Source organism: Salmo salar, chromosome ssa04 (genome assembly GCF_905237065.1).
Source record: "Salmo salar chromosome ssa04, Ssal_v3.1, whole genome shotgun sequence".
Classification (NCBI taxonomy): Eukaryota; Metazoa; Chordata; class Actinopteri; order Salmoniformes; family Salmonidae; genus Salmo; species Salmo salar.
In genome coordinates, this window is record NC_059445.1 from 15,713,044 (window position 1) to 15,730,157 (window position 17,114).

Genomic DNA, 17,114 nt, shown 5'->3' on the forward strand with positions numbered 1-17,114 from the left:
GATGGAAGGAAGGAGTGAGAGGAGGAGGAGGGGTAATATGTGGTAAGGAGAGAGAGAGGGTGAAGGAGAGAGTGGGAACTGTGTGGGGAAAATAGAGAGGGAGCCACTGGCCCAACGTACAGACACAATCAATACTCGAAGACATGCAGCTCTCGCCCCTCTGCTCAGTACGATGCTTTGAACGGGAAAAGGGGGGAAAATGGGGGGGTGAAAGTAATTGCATTCCTCCTCCCTCAGTAAACTGTAAGGCTATCCAAACTCGAATGACGAAGTGGGTCCTGTATGTCTTTGAGTCTGTAAACGTGAGAGAATTTTTTTTAATGTAAATACGGACAGTGCAAGTGGACTGCAGTAACAAGCAACACAACAGAAATGCCTTGGATGCGACGTGGAGAGGTGTGAAAGGGTTGCCTTGACACTAGCCTCGCCTCCCCCAATGAATACAGATGTAGGAGCCTACAGGCAGAACGAGAGATGCCAGAAACGGAGAGAGAGACGGGTAGGTCCAGCTGAAGTCCATTAAGTTGCATATCCTATCCTCCTCCATTCTTCCTTGGCTGGTTTGTTTTCCTCAGAGAACGCTCCTCCCTCCTCCAGACGTCTCCTGACCTGACTTTTTAAAACACGGCAACAAGCGGCTGCTCGGAACTCCCGCTTCTTCCTCATCAATCTACTGGCCTGGCAGGGCCAGGATCTAAGGTTGACAGCATTCCCTAATCATTCCAGCTACTGGAAATGGCCCCAGTGGGAATAGTGGGAATGGGCCTTTGACTAATGGTGGGAATGTCCCCTTCTCTAACATGGAGAAAAGGGCTGTTGTGATGAAGGGTCAGAAAGTTGATGTAAAACACAAGTGAACCTGACGGTGAGGAAACGGACCTTAGACAAGGTCAGTGATGTCAACTAGTCCCTGCGGTGGTTAGCTAAAGGTGGGGTTTAAATGGCTGCCTTGATCTAGGCTCATCTTCCAACAGATGGAGTCACTCATACGCAACAACGCCAGTCCCTCAACTTACAGTCGCAGACGAATGTTGCGCTGTGACACAAGACAATGACGGCCGTCATGCCAAGGTGTGGTCAGTCTTCCACTACAGTTCGGCAGAGGAGAGCGGCTGGATGATGAGCAGTGTTGTATCACTGCACACAAAGCCTGAGGGCTGAAGGAACTGACAGGCAGGGTCCTATTAATAGCCGGCTGAGTCACCGGAGCTACATTAGTGAGAGGCTGGCGACTCGCTTTTACATAGAAAACGCATCCATCTCCCCCTGTGCCTGGGCGCCTTGATGTTATGTATAATTAAATACAGCGAAAGCCAAGAGGGGGCAGGGGGAAGCTGTCCTTAATTGGACAGGGAGCTTGAGTAACAAGTTTAGAGAGAAGACCTGCTGGAAAGAAGGCCTGGTTGGTCGGGTAGGCAGGCAATGGTGGAGGTGGACAAAGTTCAGGCTGCTGAAGAGATGTGGGAGTTGGGCTGCATCTGCAAAGGCACCCTGTTCCCTGTATAGTGCAATACTTTTGAGCAGGGCCCTGGTCAAATGTAGTGCACTACACAGGGAACAGGGTGCCATTTGGGGCAAACCCGTGGCCTTCTGAACTGAAGGGATGCGATGTGCCGCTTGCCTTTACTTGGGTGATGACGGAGGTCTCTCAGACGGGGAGGTGGACGGCACAGCGAGCCCGGGCAAGGGGAGACATTTCTAAAACGGCGCAGGGTTTATAAATAGGGGGGAAGTTGAAGCCTGGCGTAACATCTCCCACATGATACACGGTTATAATCAAATGTGAGAAGCGACCTCGGGTTTCCAACGTCTTCAAAACATGGTCAGCTAACTGTGTGTGTGTGAGTCCGCTAACTTCGGCAGCCACTAAATCCTCATGAGATGTCATTGCGTTTCCTTGGATAAGTTGTTCCTTACTTTATCACAACATGCAACAAGTTTGTCTGCCTTTCTGCCTCGATTCTTTCTAACAGAGACATTAACATTGTCCTTGTACCCATTGGTTTCCCTCTGCATGCTAAGCGTTAGTCTTAGGAGGCCTTCAGTTCTAGATACGTCGGTAGAGGACATGTGGAGATCGATGGAAGCGTGACAGGTCTGTCTGTATTCAGAATGAATACGCAGTACATCTGAGGACTAGATAACCACAGGGCCCCTTAAAGTGCTCCTTCACATCCAGGGATGCAGACTAACACAATGCGAGAGCATACACACACTCTTTCTAAGGACACTCATATAGCAGTATTAAAAGCAGAAACAGAAAGGAAGCAAGCTTTTACATTTTTAACCTTTATTTAACTAGGCAAATCAGTTAAGAACAAATTCTTTCTTACAATGACTGCCTACCCCGGCCAAACCCGGACGACGCTGGGCCAATTGTGAGCCGCCCTGTGGGACTCCCAATCACGTCCGGTTGTGATACAGCCTAGATTCGAACCAGGGTGTCTGTACTGTACTGACGCCTTAAGCACTGAGGATAAAGGGTAATAAAGAGCCCTTTCATATGCATGTGCAAGACCAGGAGGAGAAAGGCAGGCTCCAAGGAGCCTCTTAGTTTTCTAAAGCCTCAATGTGTGAAGAGCATTCCAGGGCACTGTTTTGTTAGCGGAGTGGGCGAGGCACTATTCAACTGAACCCAGTAACAAGGTTTCCAGGATTAGAAAAATAAAATGTATTTTTCCTACACTTTCTTTTGAACTCAAATGGAATTGTGTCAATTTTCACACTGTAGTATAAACGTTGTTTAGATATCAATGTACAGTAAAATAATCCAAACCTGTATTAAGTCTATGGGATATCACAGAAATCATACGACAAGGTTCGGTAGGGTCCTGCGTTCACGCATTCCGTATGCCAGAGCCAAGATGGCGGACCAGCTGGCACCAGACTCTGCCTCTGCTGCAAAAACCGCTGGCTGTCCAGCTGTTCGTCGCAGAGCCCTTAGCAGGCAAACCCAGAGACACTAGCATGGCCACCAGACACAAATAAAGTTTCAAGGGCAGGGTGAGGGTGAAGTCGTGGGCTAAAAGTCAGCCTACGCTTCACTAACGACGTCAGTCACGACTCGTTCGGTGCCACTGAACAGTAGCGGATGTGACGCGTGTCTCGAGTAAGGTTGAAGGCATAAAAAGTTAGACTAGCCTATACATGAATGACCTTTGAGCGTTAACGACTAGTCTCAACTAGTTTGGTACCACTGAATGGTGGGAGCTCCTTCAGACAGAGCAGCCTAAGCAGCTCTACTCTGGCCAAGGCCAAGGCATGGAGGGTATCATTACCAGAGAGCTGGTGACAGGCATGACGAGGCAATCTACAGTGAGCCTGACAAATGGGTGAACTGAACCCACTATATTAGATATTTGACAGAATACCAGCCAACTCGGACTGACCAGTACCGTTGTTCAAAACCAAAGTCTACTTAAACAACTCATTCAAGCAACAAAAGGCTCTCCACTCCTTGAACAAACCGCCCGGAGTTATTTCTTTAGTCTGTGCAATACACTGGAGTTTCAGCCGTCTGCAACAACAGAACAAGCAGTAACGCTCCCCTTTCCTCTCTATATTGTGCAGGCGGGGATGCTGTGCTTCTGTCTGCTGTGCAGGGCTATCTTTATTACTACCAATGCTGAGCCTGGCTGCACTCTACAGTGGGTTCACCGCGGGTGGCGGAGAGAGAGCGAGAGAAACTATTTGCACATTATGACATTTGAAATCTCTATATTCTTTTTGGAACTTCTGTGAGTGTAACTGTTCATTTATTGTCTATTTCACTTTTGTTTATTATCTATTTCACTTGCTTTGGCAATGTTAACATTGGTTTCCCATGCTAATAAAGCCCCTTGAATTGAGATGGAGAGAGGAGAGAAAGAGTGGGCAGAGAGGGAGAGAGAGAGCAGGGAGGGGAGGGGTAGAGGCAACGTCGCCTGCCAGCTCATAGCTCACAGGATCCTATGACCGTTATGACTTGCATCTAAGCCTTTCGCCTAAGAAATGCCCACCACTCTCTCCCTCCCCCTCTCTTTATCCTTCCTTCAGTCTGTCTCGCTCTGCATCTCTCTCTTTTGGCATCGCTCTCTCACTCTCAGCACCTGCACCCTCAGAGCAGCGCCAGGGGGACCACACACAGAGAACGAGGGACGGAGGGGTTATGCACAGATTAAACAAACCATGCAGACAGCCGCATCAATTACAGCCGGCCGGTTGGCCATCTATTCACCAGCTGTGTCCGACTGCTTCCGACGACCCAATTACGTGCCGGCTAGGTGCGCAAGCCAGAGCAACAGAGCGATGGGTGGGTGGGTTTTAAAATGGGAGTAGAAACAGATCCTGAGGCTTGGAAAGGAGGACCAGACAGACGTTTAACCAGTTCACATTTCCAACCATGGGATCCCAGCCCAGAACACAAGGCTGTGGAGGTGGGGAGCAAGGGCAGTGTCGCACAGGCATAATTACACAAATTAGAAAAAAATTCTATAATAATTTTTTTGGGGGGAAGGTCTGTTGTCCCTCGGCCACACGGCCATCAAAGCCAGAGACAACTGATCAATGAGGAAGATTGATTCTCATATATATACACATACACACACAGTTAGAGTGAGGGCTGTGGCACGAGGGGCCCATTGAGAAGCATAGCATCAGTTCCTTGAAAACTGTTGATTGAAAATAAACAGTCCAAGTTTCGGTGGAAAAGAGGCGACAGGGTAGCTTAGCCACTCTGGGTTCAGGCTGGCAGCTTAGAGACGCCGGCACAAACACAACGCCCAAATATCTCAAAACTTCTAGAGCAGCTCGGCCCCATGTGGCTCCTGACACAAGTGCTTAGCAATACTAGATCACAGGCGAGATGCAGGGGCCCCGATACGCTACACCTCTGACTCACTTCAAAAACAGACTCCCAAACAAGCTATTAGTGAAGCAGCAAGGAGAAATCAGGCTACGACAACGCAGTCTAGTTTAACCTCAGGCTTACTCATTGGATGTAGTTGTTGGTAATGATGACTCTCAGTTTAATCTGCAGAGTATGTGTGAGTAGACCCTGAGGTACTGTACACCAGAGATGACAACTGAGAAGCAGAGCAGTGTGTATCTGCGTGCGTGTCGAGGGTTTTTAAAGCTGTCACCCCAACTTCAGTTTCTCTCCGGTTGGGGAACATGGCGATGCTTAGGCCCTGTGACACATTCCTGAGGGAGGAGAACGTCTCTTCTTAACACCTCTTGCCCCCGCCTGCCGTGGGAAATGTCAGTGCCTCCAGGCAGCCCTGCTGCAGGTGGGAAGGGCCGTGACTAAACTACGACCTGAGCCAGTCGGTCGTGAGCCTACCGAGCAGGTCTTGGCCACACTGCAGCAGACAAATGCATGCAGCGTTTAGAGAGAGAACTCATATTCACTTGTAAAGGCTACAGTGTCGAGACATGCAAGATATGCATGCGAGAGATCGCCGTGTCATCAATGATGACCAGGCTAATTTATGTTGAAGTACTCGGAAACAAGTCAATGTTTTCCAGGACACTCTGATGAACATTGACTGATAAGGAACCGTGTTTGTTTACCATGATTCGTTGTGGGTAAACAGAACAGAAAACTCGTATTGGTCGATTAGATTAGAGGATATCAAACAAAAAAATCAGGTCAAGAGGAAGTGAAATTAAACAGATGATTCGATAAGACTGCTGCTACAAACCAGAAACATGAAAACCGACCGTACTCCCTGGCTACCGAATCCTTGCCTCTTCATTTTCTTAGTTGGGGACAGAACAGCTTGGTTGGGCCGAACTGCTGGCTGGCTCTCTCCCTCTCTCTGCCCTGGAATTGGTCTGCCTAGAATAGCATGGAGCAGATGCCTTCCCCCCTTCAGTGTTATTTGGAGCCCAAGGGCAATGGAATCCCAGCACCTCTCCCAGGAGTGAGGGAGCAGAGCTCTGGTCCTCGCCTCAGGAGAGAGAGTGGGGGTTGAACGGGGCCGGGCATCAGCTGTCCAGATCACAAATCCAGAGATGAACGTGGCAGCCAGCCGCCCATATAGATATTACAGATATGGTCAAATACGCCAAGGTGCGGGAAGGGAGGCAGGCGCTAGTGAGGCTAGCTAGCGAGACAGCTAACACCAGGCGAACACCGCACGAGTCCATACCCCACAAATCCTTTTGACATGATTTGACATAATTTCGCCATCACTTCTTCCTTGGCTTTGAACTGAAGGGGAGGTCAGTACGTCTGAGGCGAACGTGTTGTGGGTTTCTCTCAGCAGCTGAGCCATAACAGCAGAGAGGAGCTGTTCTTATGTGGGTTCTATTAATAGAGCGTAAAGGAGCAGCAGGACAGATGGTTGTGATGCGCAGCCAGAATACTATGGGTATCCATCGCACTGCAACACTTAGTTGGTGATGGGGACTTACGGTCAGTTTGTGAGCGAAGACCGGATTGTCTACTGATAATGGAAAAATGGGCATTTAGAGCTGGAGGGCGATGAATAAAAGCCTTAAAGAGTATAATCTGTAATAGAAAAAGGACAAGATGGACACCGAAGGATTAGAAGTGGGCGAGGGTGCCATAAAGAGCTCCCAGATAGGACTCATCTCTAGTGAACTTGTTGGGAAAGGAGAGACTGCAGATACAACGGACCGACTGCCCAGTGGCTAACCCTGTCGCCAAGGGCACGTCTTACCCCACGAGGCCCATTGAAGGGACATAACAGGCGGCTCCCCTGTGAGAGCAACACCCCTCTGGGAGTCTGTGTTTCATCCTCTGCTCAAAGCTGTGTCACTGCCCAGCAAGATACAGAGTAAAAACAAGCGTACGGGTCTGTTCAATACCCTGTAACCTGTTCTACTTGGCAGGGAATAGATGGGCGATTAGTCAGAGGGACCTTGGAATTCTAGTGTGCGGGGATAGCGTGAAATTGTGAACGCGGTCCTCATGAATGTACTCTGCCACTAAGGTCATCATGTTGAAGCGTGACACAATACTGACACAATAGAAACAAATAGCTAAATATGTAATAATTCATCCAAAAAGAAAGCCAGAACTCAGCAAGTATTGGAGTGGTAATGTAGGGTGCTTTATTATTCCAGCATAAGACCTGTCGTCTTGCAGTCTACTGCATCAGCAAATATACCATCTCCGGTGCTTCTCCAGGCCCTCCATTTTAACTCTCTCTCCTGCAATGACACCTTGCTGTCAACTGCAATAACGTGAATAGGGCCACTAAAGCGACGCGGCGAGGAGCCTCGCTCGAGACCCCTAAAGACGATTGCTTCGGTGGGCCATGATGCAGAGTCAAGGGATTGCGAGTCCCATTTTGATCTATGTAGCACCAAATGAGTACAGGGTGAAGCTCCTCAAATCCAAAAAGTCTTTTCTGGACCGACCGCCGCAGGCACCTTACTTAATACATGGCTGGGCCCGACCGGCAAGAAGTTGGTAAATGTGTTTACAAGGAGATGGATTTGAGAAATAATCCACTGTGTGGGCTTTTCTCAACATCTCTTCGTTGGCATAAAGGTGGAAACATTTCTTGTGCCTTCTCTGCAAATAACTTGTTTGAAAGTATGATGAATGAAGCAGAGTAGTGCTAAGCAGTTAGCACGCAAGGGCATATACAGTATAAAAACAGCACGCTGGCGAAGTTGAATTTAACAGCCTAAAAATCAGTGCCATCTCATATCCCTTTTATCCAACACTCTTGGAAATGGAAATGTTTTTGAAATGTGACCGAAGACATGACAGCGAGGTTGCAATCTGCGCCTGGCTTGCAGCAAACATCGTAGGCCGCACCTACCAAGAGTGTCACGTCGCCCTGCTTCACATACACAAACCTTACAAACAAACAAAAAGGCCATATGAGCACTCAATTACAACATAGTTTTATACTACATACTTGGCTGATTAACTGCTAAATCCGCAACAGCTTACATGTACCCGTTAGGCTATACAAAAATACTTTGAAGAAAAGCAAAGAACGGATTTATAAACGGACAAAATAGCAAAGCGTTTCCTTTTCGTGGCTTTTGAGATCTAGCCATTAGCTCATCCGCTTTGCACTTGATAGAGTCTCTAGGGAAAGTTGTAGCCTATACTGAGCGAAAGTCCAAGCAGCAAATGGTCCTGGCTGATGGCAGGGGACAGGACACATAGCTGTAATGGGCAGGTCCAGATCATCTTACCCAAAATGGCATGGCAGCAGGATGAGCCAGGAAACTAACACCAAGTCTCAAATATACTGTTGTGTAAGTCTTATTCCCGATAACCATCTCTACTGCAACAGCTGGATGCCTGTTCCGGCTTGGGAAACGAGGTTTGCGTAACCTATGTTGGCACATTTTAATTGGAAACTCAAGCCAAGTCCCTATGCTATTTATATCAGGAGATTGACAGAGTTGAAGGACGATACAAAAGATCCTGGAGATATCCTCAGACAAGGACCGTATTTATGTTTGCGTGCCTACATTTCAGGAGACACATTATTGCTAAGCTATTACAGAGGAAGCAAATATTATGTAACATTATTGCTGAGCGATAGCCAAGATTTCGTTTTTTTGGGGGTGGGGGGGTATCGTTATTAAAACAACTAATTGACTGATGTCAGTTCAATTACTTGAATTCCATTCAGGAATTTGAGTGAGCTTAACGCGCGTTTCTTTAGAGAGAAATCTAATCATTCATGACAGAAATGCTGGCCTGAAGGGGAGTTGTAGTTTGCATTAAGCAAATATTCAACCTAGTTCAGTGCAGAAACCTGGTAATTAACAACAATGACCATAATCAAATTAATTTTATTTCAAATATATTTCAATACATACGACCTTACCGTGAAACACTTAAGTTCTTAAACAACAATGCAGTTCAAGAAACAGAGTTAAGAAAATCCATTTCACCTGTTCTTTCCGGCTTGGACAGAGATAATTTTACGCATGCTACGTTAGGTTAGATGCACACGGAACGCATGAGAGAGGAATGTACACAACAACGAGAGGAATAGAGACCGTTTGTGAAAGTATGCCTCATCTACTTTGAAGAACCAGAAAAATGATTTTGTCAGGCTAGCCTAGCTAAATAGGATGACTAAAGACCGTACAGACCATATCTCGGGATGGTCTGGCTGGCTGCTATTCCCTGAGCAGAGATGAGATGATGACTTTAAGGAATGAAAAATAATCAAGCCATAAAATAAAAACTTACAATTGAAATATTTTATTATTTCAGTCATTTCCTATTTCTCCATTGACCTGACTGAAAATATTCCATTGTCTCTATGTTTTTGCAATTGATTGTTCTTAATGATTGACTTTCCATTAAAAAATATAGATATTTTTACTGTCAATGTTTCATAATGCATTTAATGTATAATCGAAACCATGATAATTTTTTTATAATCAAACAACCTCAAATCACTAAATCGCTCCGTACTATGGAACATATGATAATGTATTCAGTTAACTGAAGTCAATTAACGTATTTTTGTTAAAATAACTAAACTTTTCAGCAATTATCTCAGCAGCAACACTGTCGCATTAGAAATGACAGAAATGTCTTGTGAAAGCTCCTTGGACTCTGAGGAATGAGCTCTCTTGAAAGCAGAAGCTCCGGGGACTTAAGTTCTAACGTCCAATAGAGACCAAAGAAATACCAGCAATTCCATTCACTGGAGCCAGCTGCTGCCTCCACAGTAGAGTCTGATGGAGTCTGCGTGGCACACCAGCAAGAGCAGTCTCACAACTGGGCATGGCATGGGGGTCCTAGCTACTGTTTGGTTTGGTCTACTGAGCCAAAGTTCTTCCGGAAGGCAGCCAGCGGCAAAGTTTAGACTGTTTCTCAGTTCGGGGCCTGGAACTCTCTCCTTGCAGTTGGTACCATTTTAACACAGCGACAAAGATGCAAAAACAAAAGGAACTTGTTCTTGAACACGACCCACCAAAGAACAAAAGGGGAAGCCTGTAAGGGCCCATTTTGTCTTTTCATACCAAGTTAATCTTACTGGGGGAATGTGTGCAAATTCCTGATAGAACGCCTGTATTCTGCAGTATTTTAGTTAGTGGGAGAGAGTGAAAGAGGTAGAGAGGGAAGGCAAAGATCCCCTGATGTGGAGGAGTGGTTGGCATGCCGAGGGCGCTGCACTGCTTTTGGAGGGGGAAACTGCACTCTCGCAACGTGAAGCCAGGGATTAAGCTCAACCGGCAACAGTGGCGTAATCCTACATTCCTATTTATTTTTATATATATATAAACCAATTACTATCCGGAGGCTGCCAGAGGTGGGGCCTTAACTAACTTTTTTCTCCCCGTGTTCGGTTCCCTGTGCCAGGGGTATCTCGTTTCATGCTCCCCTGGAGGCCTAGGTCTGGTTGGTACCAAAAGGTGTATTTCACCTTCAGCTCAACCGATTAAATCCTAATTAGCGTCAAGGCTGAAGTTCCCTAGCAGTTGTAGAAAACAGGGCATAGAACACTCCTTACCAAAGGAGAGGGAGGTAAGGAATGAAGGGAGGGATGAACTAGAAAGAGGGAGGGAGCAAGAGAATGAGAGAAAACAGAAGGTACCCAGCGGGACACATTATTTACAGTTATAACACCCTCAACGGCGTTTTACAGCCCACAACACAACTGAAACATTACACGGTACAAATGAACACTTGTCGGATGGAGGTCAAGACATTCTGCATTCATGAAATTCTTGCGGAGAATCACCTCACAAACATAGCCTTTTAAAGGGCCAGGGTACCGGGTCCAAAACAACCACTGAGTTAAACAAGGGCGATAGCCATCATATGCCTGGACAGTTGCTCATCCCGCTTTGTGATGTGTGCGTTGACTGTGAACCTAGTTTGGTCTCCCTTTTTGTTAGTCATGTGGTGTAACAGAGGAATATAACAGTCTGTTTTACCTTGCAGAAAATGATTATGGTGATTATTATGAGTGCCACTTGAATCCCACTGGACAGTGAGCGATACACTTACAAAGAGAAACATCTCTTTAATTCTGACTCTGTGGCCAGGAAAGACAGAGCATAGTGGATATTATCCTGCCTAGCCACCCCCTTAGATCCCTTTCGGCTCCGATTTTGAACCTGCAGCTAGTTCGTAAACAGAGCTAATGAAGGACAAATTACCATTCTGATCCCTTTGTCTCTGAGCTGTTTTACCCAGTGGCTGGCTTTGATCTCAGACAGCAGAGAGAGAGAGGGGGAGAGGGATAGATGGAGCAGGCAGGGAGAGGGAGGAGATAAAGTGGGGAGGGAGAGCAAGAGGGGGCAGGGAGAGAGCGAGCAGGGAGAGAGAGGGAGAGCGAGATGGGGCAGGGAGAGAGAGGAAGAGAGCGAGAGGGGGCAGGGAGAGAGAGGGAGAGCGAGAGGGGGCAGGGGGAGAGAGGGAGAGCGAGAGGGGGCAGGGGAGAGAGGGAGAGCGAGAGGGGGCAGGGGGAGAGCGAGAGGGGGCAGGGGGAGAGAGAGAGAGCGAGAGGGGGCAGGGGAGAGAGCGAGAGCGAGCGGGGGCAGGGGAGAGAGGGAGAGCGAGCGGGGGCAGGGGGAGAGAGGGAGAGCGAGGGGGGCAGGGGGAGAGAGGAGAGCGAGAGGGGGCAGGGGGAGAGAGGGAGAGCGAGAGGGGGCAGGGGGAGAGAGGGAGAGCGAGAGGGGGCAGGGAGAGAGAGGGAGAGCGAGAGGGGGCAGGGGAGAGAGGGAGAGCGAGAGGGGGCAGGGGAGAGAGGGAGAGCGAGAGGGGGCAGGGAGAGAGAGGGAGAGCGAGAGGGGGCAGGGGGAGAGAGGGAGAGCGAGAGGGGGCAGGGAGAGAGAGGGAGAGCGAGAGGGGGCAGGGAGAGAGAGGGAGAGCGAGAGGGGGCAGGGAGAGAGAGGGAGAGCGAGAGGGGGCAGGGAGAGAGAGGGAGAGTGAGAGGGGGGCGAGCGAGCAAGAGGGCTGCAGGCCCCTCAGTCACTATTTTAGCTGTGTCCACTCCATCCTTCACTCTGTCCCTCAACTCCCTCTGTGAAAGCTGCAGAAGAGGAGGTGTAAAGAGGACAATTTTATTCTCTCAATCTTTCATGTCCTCTCCCATCCTTCCCTCAGCAACCCCTATAAAAAGAGCCCTTCGTCTAAGCTCCAAGGCATTTTTACTATGATGTAGCCAACACCCAAACATTGAGGTGCCAGTCTAATTTGACAAGAAAATACCAATGCTGTTAGCTGTAGTCAATTCAATTCCCCCAAGTGAGGAAGTTTTTTTAAGGATTCACATCAGTACAATGTCACAAAAGTGCAAATTGCCCATCAAGGGCTGCCAACATTTCCCACGTCACAGACAGGGGGTACAAAAGCTGTGCTAGGTCTGATTCCTTACAGGGGAACAACTATAAAAAAGGTAGTGTGGGCCGCAATTCAATTTGGCAGGATATCAGCTCAAAATGGCAGTCAAAGCCTTGGTCAGCCTTTCACAAGTGTGCACCTTCTCCACTTGTTGCCGCAGTGCGCCACAACACACATATATATATACATATATATATATATATAAATAAAAAGCGCGTACGTGCAAGGATGCTGGGCTGGTACGAGCATGGCGTAAGCGGTGCATAAAGAGACCGGGTTCTCAAAACGGAAGCCGGTTTCGCGGCAGGATATGCTTGCCTAAACACGACAAAAGTTATTTTCCTACGCCCATTTTTTCCTCGAAACATTAGGACGGCCTAATTTAAGTTGCTAAGCATAAGGAGTAAAGCCGCAGGCCAGTTGTCGAGGTGTAACGTTCCATCGCGTCAGATATCATTGAACTGTCCTGGCCGTCACTTACTAAACCCCCCTCCTATCTAGCAGCACCTCTCCCATTAATCGGATGACATCATTGAAACACGTCAGCAGTAAAAGACTACTGAAGGGAGAGGACATCAAGAGCCTTTGTCTTTTACGCACTTGTCCCTATAAAACGTTCAACTTTACGTTCTTGAAACATCGACAACTGATATTTCCTTGGACTACGGAAGCTGCCAGGTGTTTATCCCTGCGATCAATACGTTTGGTCACCGTCTCCTAAACATAATCTATAAATAGAGAGATACCATGCAGCCTTTTTATGGTCACACGTAGGAGTCCTGAACGGCGCTTTGGGCGAGGCTGCCCGAGCACATGACTGCATCAACAAGTGCATTGTTGCGCCCAGCAGTCTACCCAGGACACACGTCAGCATAAAAAAATGGATTTTAGAGACACACTGAATACTTAAACAAATAAATTGGTTGAAAGCCATTTTTGCCGAAGTAGGCACATGATTAAGGATTGGGTAGTGTGCATTTGTTAGCATTACACAACATGGTATAACGTAATTGTGACAAAACCCTTAGTAAAAGTCCCCGGGGAACAGGGTATTCTAGCAAACCGACAAGCTATTGCGCTCATTCACGTGTCGGCAATACAGTTTTCATATTATGAAACGCTTTGACAAGAATAAAACCTGTCACTGCATTTACGGTCAAGGACAAGTGCCAACACTTACTCTTTCCATCTTGATTAAATGAAACAAGACAACAGTACATGGTAACAAATGACTGTTTGTTGACTGAAGTGGGAAGAGATGTAGTAGGTGGGGTGGGTTATTCCTAACCAGATACCGTGTTTATATCCACGTTGAGAAGGCTTGTGTGTCAGAGGTCAGAACTATTTTTGAGACAGCCTCCACTGCGCTTCACTTTGACAAAATACAACCCAGGGAAGAAACAAGACTCTTGTTGAACATTTCAAAAACAAAAAGAAAAGTCACCAGAGCAGAAACAAAGAGACGACAAACAAACAACCTCTGCCAGATGGAGACAAAAACTGTCACCTTGATTAACTACAAACACAACAACACTGAGAGACTGATACCGTGCAACTCAACAGAAGAGAGGAAACGGGGAAGAGACCTTGACGCTAAAACAGAATCACAGTTGCACTAGTAACGCAGACAGTTTTGCTTTCGTCAGTCCCGTCTCACAGATGAGCCAGCAGGGTGCGGAGTGACCCCTTGACATTTTATGTGGGTGACAGGCGAGATTCCTCGCTCATGTCTGTAAGCATCTGGCCAACCCCAACCCCCCCTTAACACACCTTGGGCCCAAGCCCGGCAGCACTCACCCGTCTGCGACAGAAGGGCAGCCCCTGAGTGATGATGTTGATGCTGAAGATCCGGAGCACTTTCTGCGGGGGCAGTGGAGGCTCCTTAGCCACCTTGACCACCACCTTTGGGTCTGCCACTATGTCCAGGGCCTGGCTTTCTGGTATTGCCAGGGGGGCCTTTTCTTTCCCAGAGGCCTTGGGCATCTTCTTCCGGGATCCGGAAGATGCGAAAAGGGGTATGGGGCAATGCCTCAGCATTGCAAGAACACGGGCTAGTAGGTCACATCCCAGAGGGGGAATCAGGGGCGGGTCGGCTCAGGGAGCAGGTTGTCGTACAAAGTCGCCGGGGGGAATTTGACTCTTCTCTCTGGAGCTCTTGAAAACACTAATACAACCCTCACGGTGCGCTGTTGATGCTGGTCTGTCCAGTCCGAGCTCGCTCCCCAGCTCATCAACCCCCTTTAAAATATCCCAGGGCGTGATGTCACCGCTGCGGTCCCTGCCAGGCAGAGCAGCTGTCTGCCATGCCTCAGGATAGGCCACGCCCCCTCGGAAGGACGAGTCACTGTGGAATCCGGCTCCCTGACCCCCCTGGGGAGGAATGAGTTCCACCGGTTGTCCAAAACTGCAGTTATGAGGAAGCTCAATGGGGTGACATGTGCAACCCCCCCTAGACCAGCCCCCCCTGTCCTGTCTGCTCCTGCCTGACTTACCACTGTAATCAGCTGCTTTCACATGGTCTCTTAACGCAGTGATTCCCAAACTGTGTTTTTAGGAACTCAGTCGGGCTTTCAACTTACTCTTGAAAGTTGTAATAGTAGAATGCACAAGGTGACATTTCTATATTGGGTAGTGCATCAGCAGTTCCTCTTGTCATGTCAGCTATCTACAATTTGTCAGAAATGTCCAGATCAGCTAGTCCGTGTCAGGTAACTTTTTTGGGGGGGGGGGGCATAATGTTACAGTATCGCAGTGGGACATGACACCGGTCATAAACAGTGACAGTTTATGCCAACTCATGTCAAGCAGATCAATACTGTTAGCACATAGCATATTTAGGCTCGAACAACAGGTCAAGAGAATGTTCCTCACACTCAGAATTACTTAGGCCCATGTTTATGAATGCCTGATGCCGTCGACCACATCAAATCGAAAGTAAGGGTTAACAGAAAGTCTAACTCTTCCTTGCTGCCGGCCAGGGAGTTACGGCATCATAGTAACCTTGACTATGATGCTGAAGCGGATGAAGGATATTTAGGGCTGCCGTTCACACAGCAAATCAAATTTATTTATAAAGCCCTTCTTACATCAGCTGATATCTCAAAGCCCTGACAGAAACCCAGCCTAAAACTCCAAACAATGCAGGTGTAGAAGCACGGTGGCTAGGAAAAACTCCCTAGAAAGGCCAGAACCTAGGAAGAAACCTACAGCAGACAGATGTTGGAATGTGTGTCACTTCATCAAGGCTTTATTTGTCCTGGAGTCAGGATGGATAGGCTTTAGGCCTACAGAGTGTCTCTGATGAAGGCATAACTGCCGAAGCGTTACCCTGTCCGGCAGAAAATAAAAAAAGGTGAAATGTTGGGGGGGGGGGGACGTCTTTGTCAAATTTTTTAAATAAACTTTCTGGAGTGCGGCCGTTTCCCAACGTTTCTTGAACTTGGGATTTCATTTGAAGGTCTAAATCTCCCTTAGAAGAGCAGGAGAAGTTCTCCAACTTTTTTTAATTGCCTCCACTTCTTCTTGTTCGGGGACGATGTTGTCCACAGAATGTGCTGCTGCATGCCGGCTAGGACATTTCTCAATATAGTGTGTCAACCTATTGGGAATAGACTCCATTACCATACCCACATAGGTCACACATCTCAGCACGTGGACCTTCCTCAAATTCTAATCAAAAGACTGGAGAAATAAATAATTGCTATGGGAAAATTCAACTACAGAAGAAGAAACAGGTCTGGATCAGTGGGGATTACAGAGTCTTCACAACTCTGCAGAACTGACTGACAACAAAGAATGCTGACTCCCCCCTACGCTGCCCTTCCCTTATCAATAAAGATGTCATGAAAAACAAAGCCCTAGTCCTCTTGAACAGAGAGGCCTCTTCATTTTGTGTTGCTTCTGGATGTTGGCAGGCAACTGAATAATTCATAGATACAAAAGAACTCTCCACTGTATGAATGTGTGATTCTAGTCTGAATGCGGAGCTAGCAGCATTAGTACCTTGTCCCACTGAGGTTTAGTGTAAACAGTCAAGAGTGCAGACACATGGATACAAGCAAGGCAGGCCCATTGGTGATAAAGGACCACAGAGACACCAGAAAAACTGCTCGTTTCCCGAACACATCCTGAATAGGCTACAGAAAATGTATCTCCCATGTCTATATTCCGGCTACATGAGCTTTTTGGCTAATCTCCAACTACCAAACGATGTGCCATGGACCCAGTGCTGAGGCTTATGTCTGTTAACATGATAGGCCCAAGGTAAACGGTAGGAATGTCAGCCATGAGGGATTTAACCTTGGGGCCTGGGGAATTCAAGCCCAAAGCCTTCGGTTTGAGGGAATCTCTTATCCTGAATGCCATACAGTTTTATAAAGCCTCCAGAGGGATATTAACTTCCAGGCCTTGAGGAGATTTAGAGGTCAGGGTTTAAGGTAGAACGGGGGATGGGAGATCAACTGAGCGGTACTATAAAAAGGTTAATAGTTGTGGTTACAGTTAAAGTGGACGCCAATATGCTAACTACGATGGGCTATATAAGCCCATAGGATCTTAACCTACAGTCTGATCTTCTTAATGAGAATATGCTAGGTTTACCTGCATGGTGGTAACTCATCCTCAGTAAACAAAGCAATTGACTTGCTCAAGCATTTTGGGCAAAAGCAATGAGCACACACACACCCTGTCAGAAGAGCTATTCCAGAACACACTTCACTCCTGTAGTCTATACCACGACCGTGCAACGGGGTCCCTAAGGTTGCATTCTGTGAGGAGAAAGCTCCGAAACGCTGATGTGTCAAAGGTCAAGCCTTTTTGGACCTCG

At 47.6% G+C, this 17,114-nt stretch overlaps 1 protein-coding gene across 1 annotated transcript in view; it reads right to left on the reverse strand.

Moving 5' to 3' along the window:
• The window catches only part of LOC106602374 (F-box/WD repeat-containing protein 7), an 88,747-nt gene extending 74,231 nt beyond the window's left edge, over positions 1-14,516 (reverse strand). Inside the window, 1 exon segment of the mRNA XM_045716607.1 lies at positions 14,087-14,516. Within this exon segment, the coding sequence (XP_045572563.1) occupies positions 14,087-14,326 (240 nt within the window). The 5' untranslated portion in view covers positions 14,327-14,516.
• Positions 14,517-17,114: the final 2,598 nt, after the last annotated feature.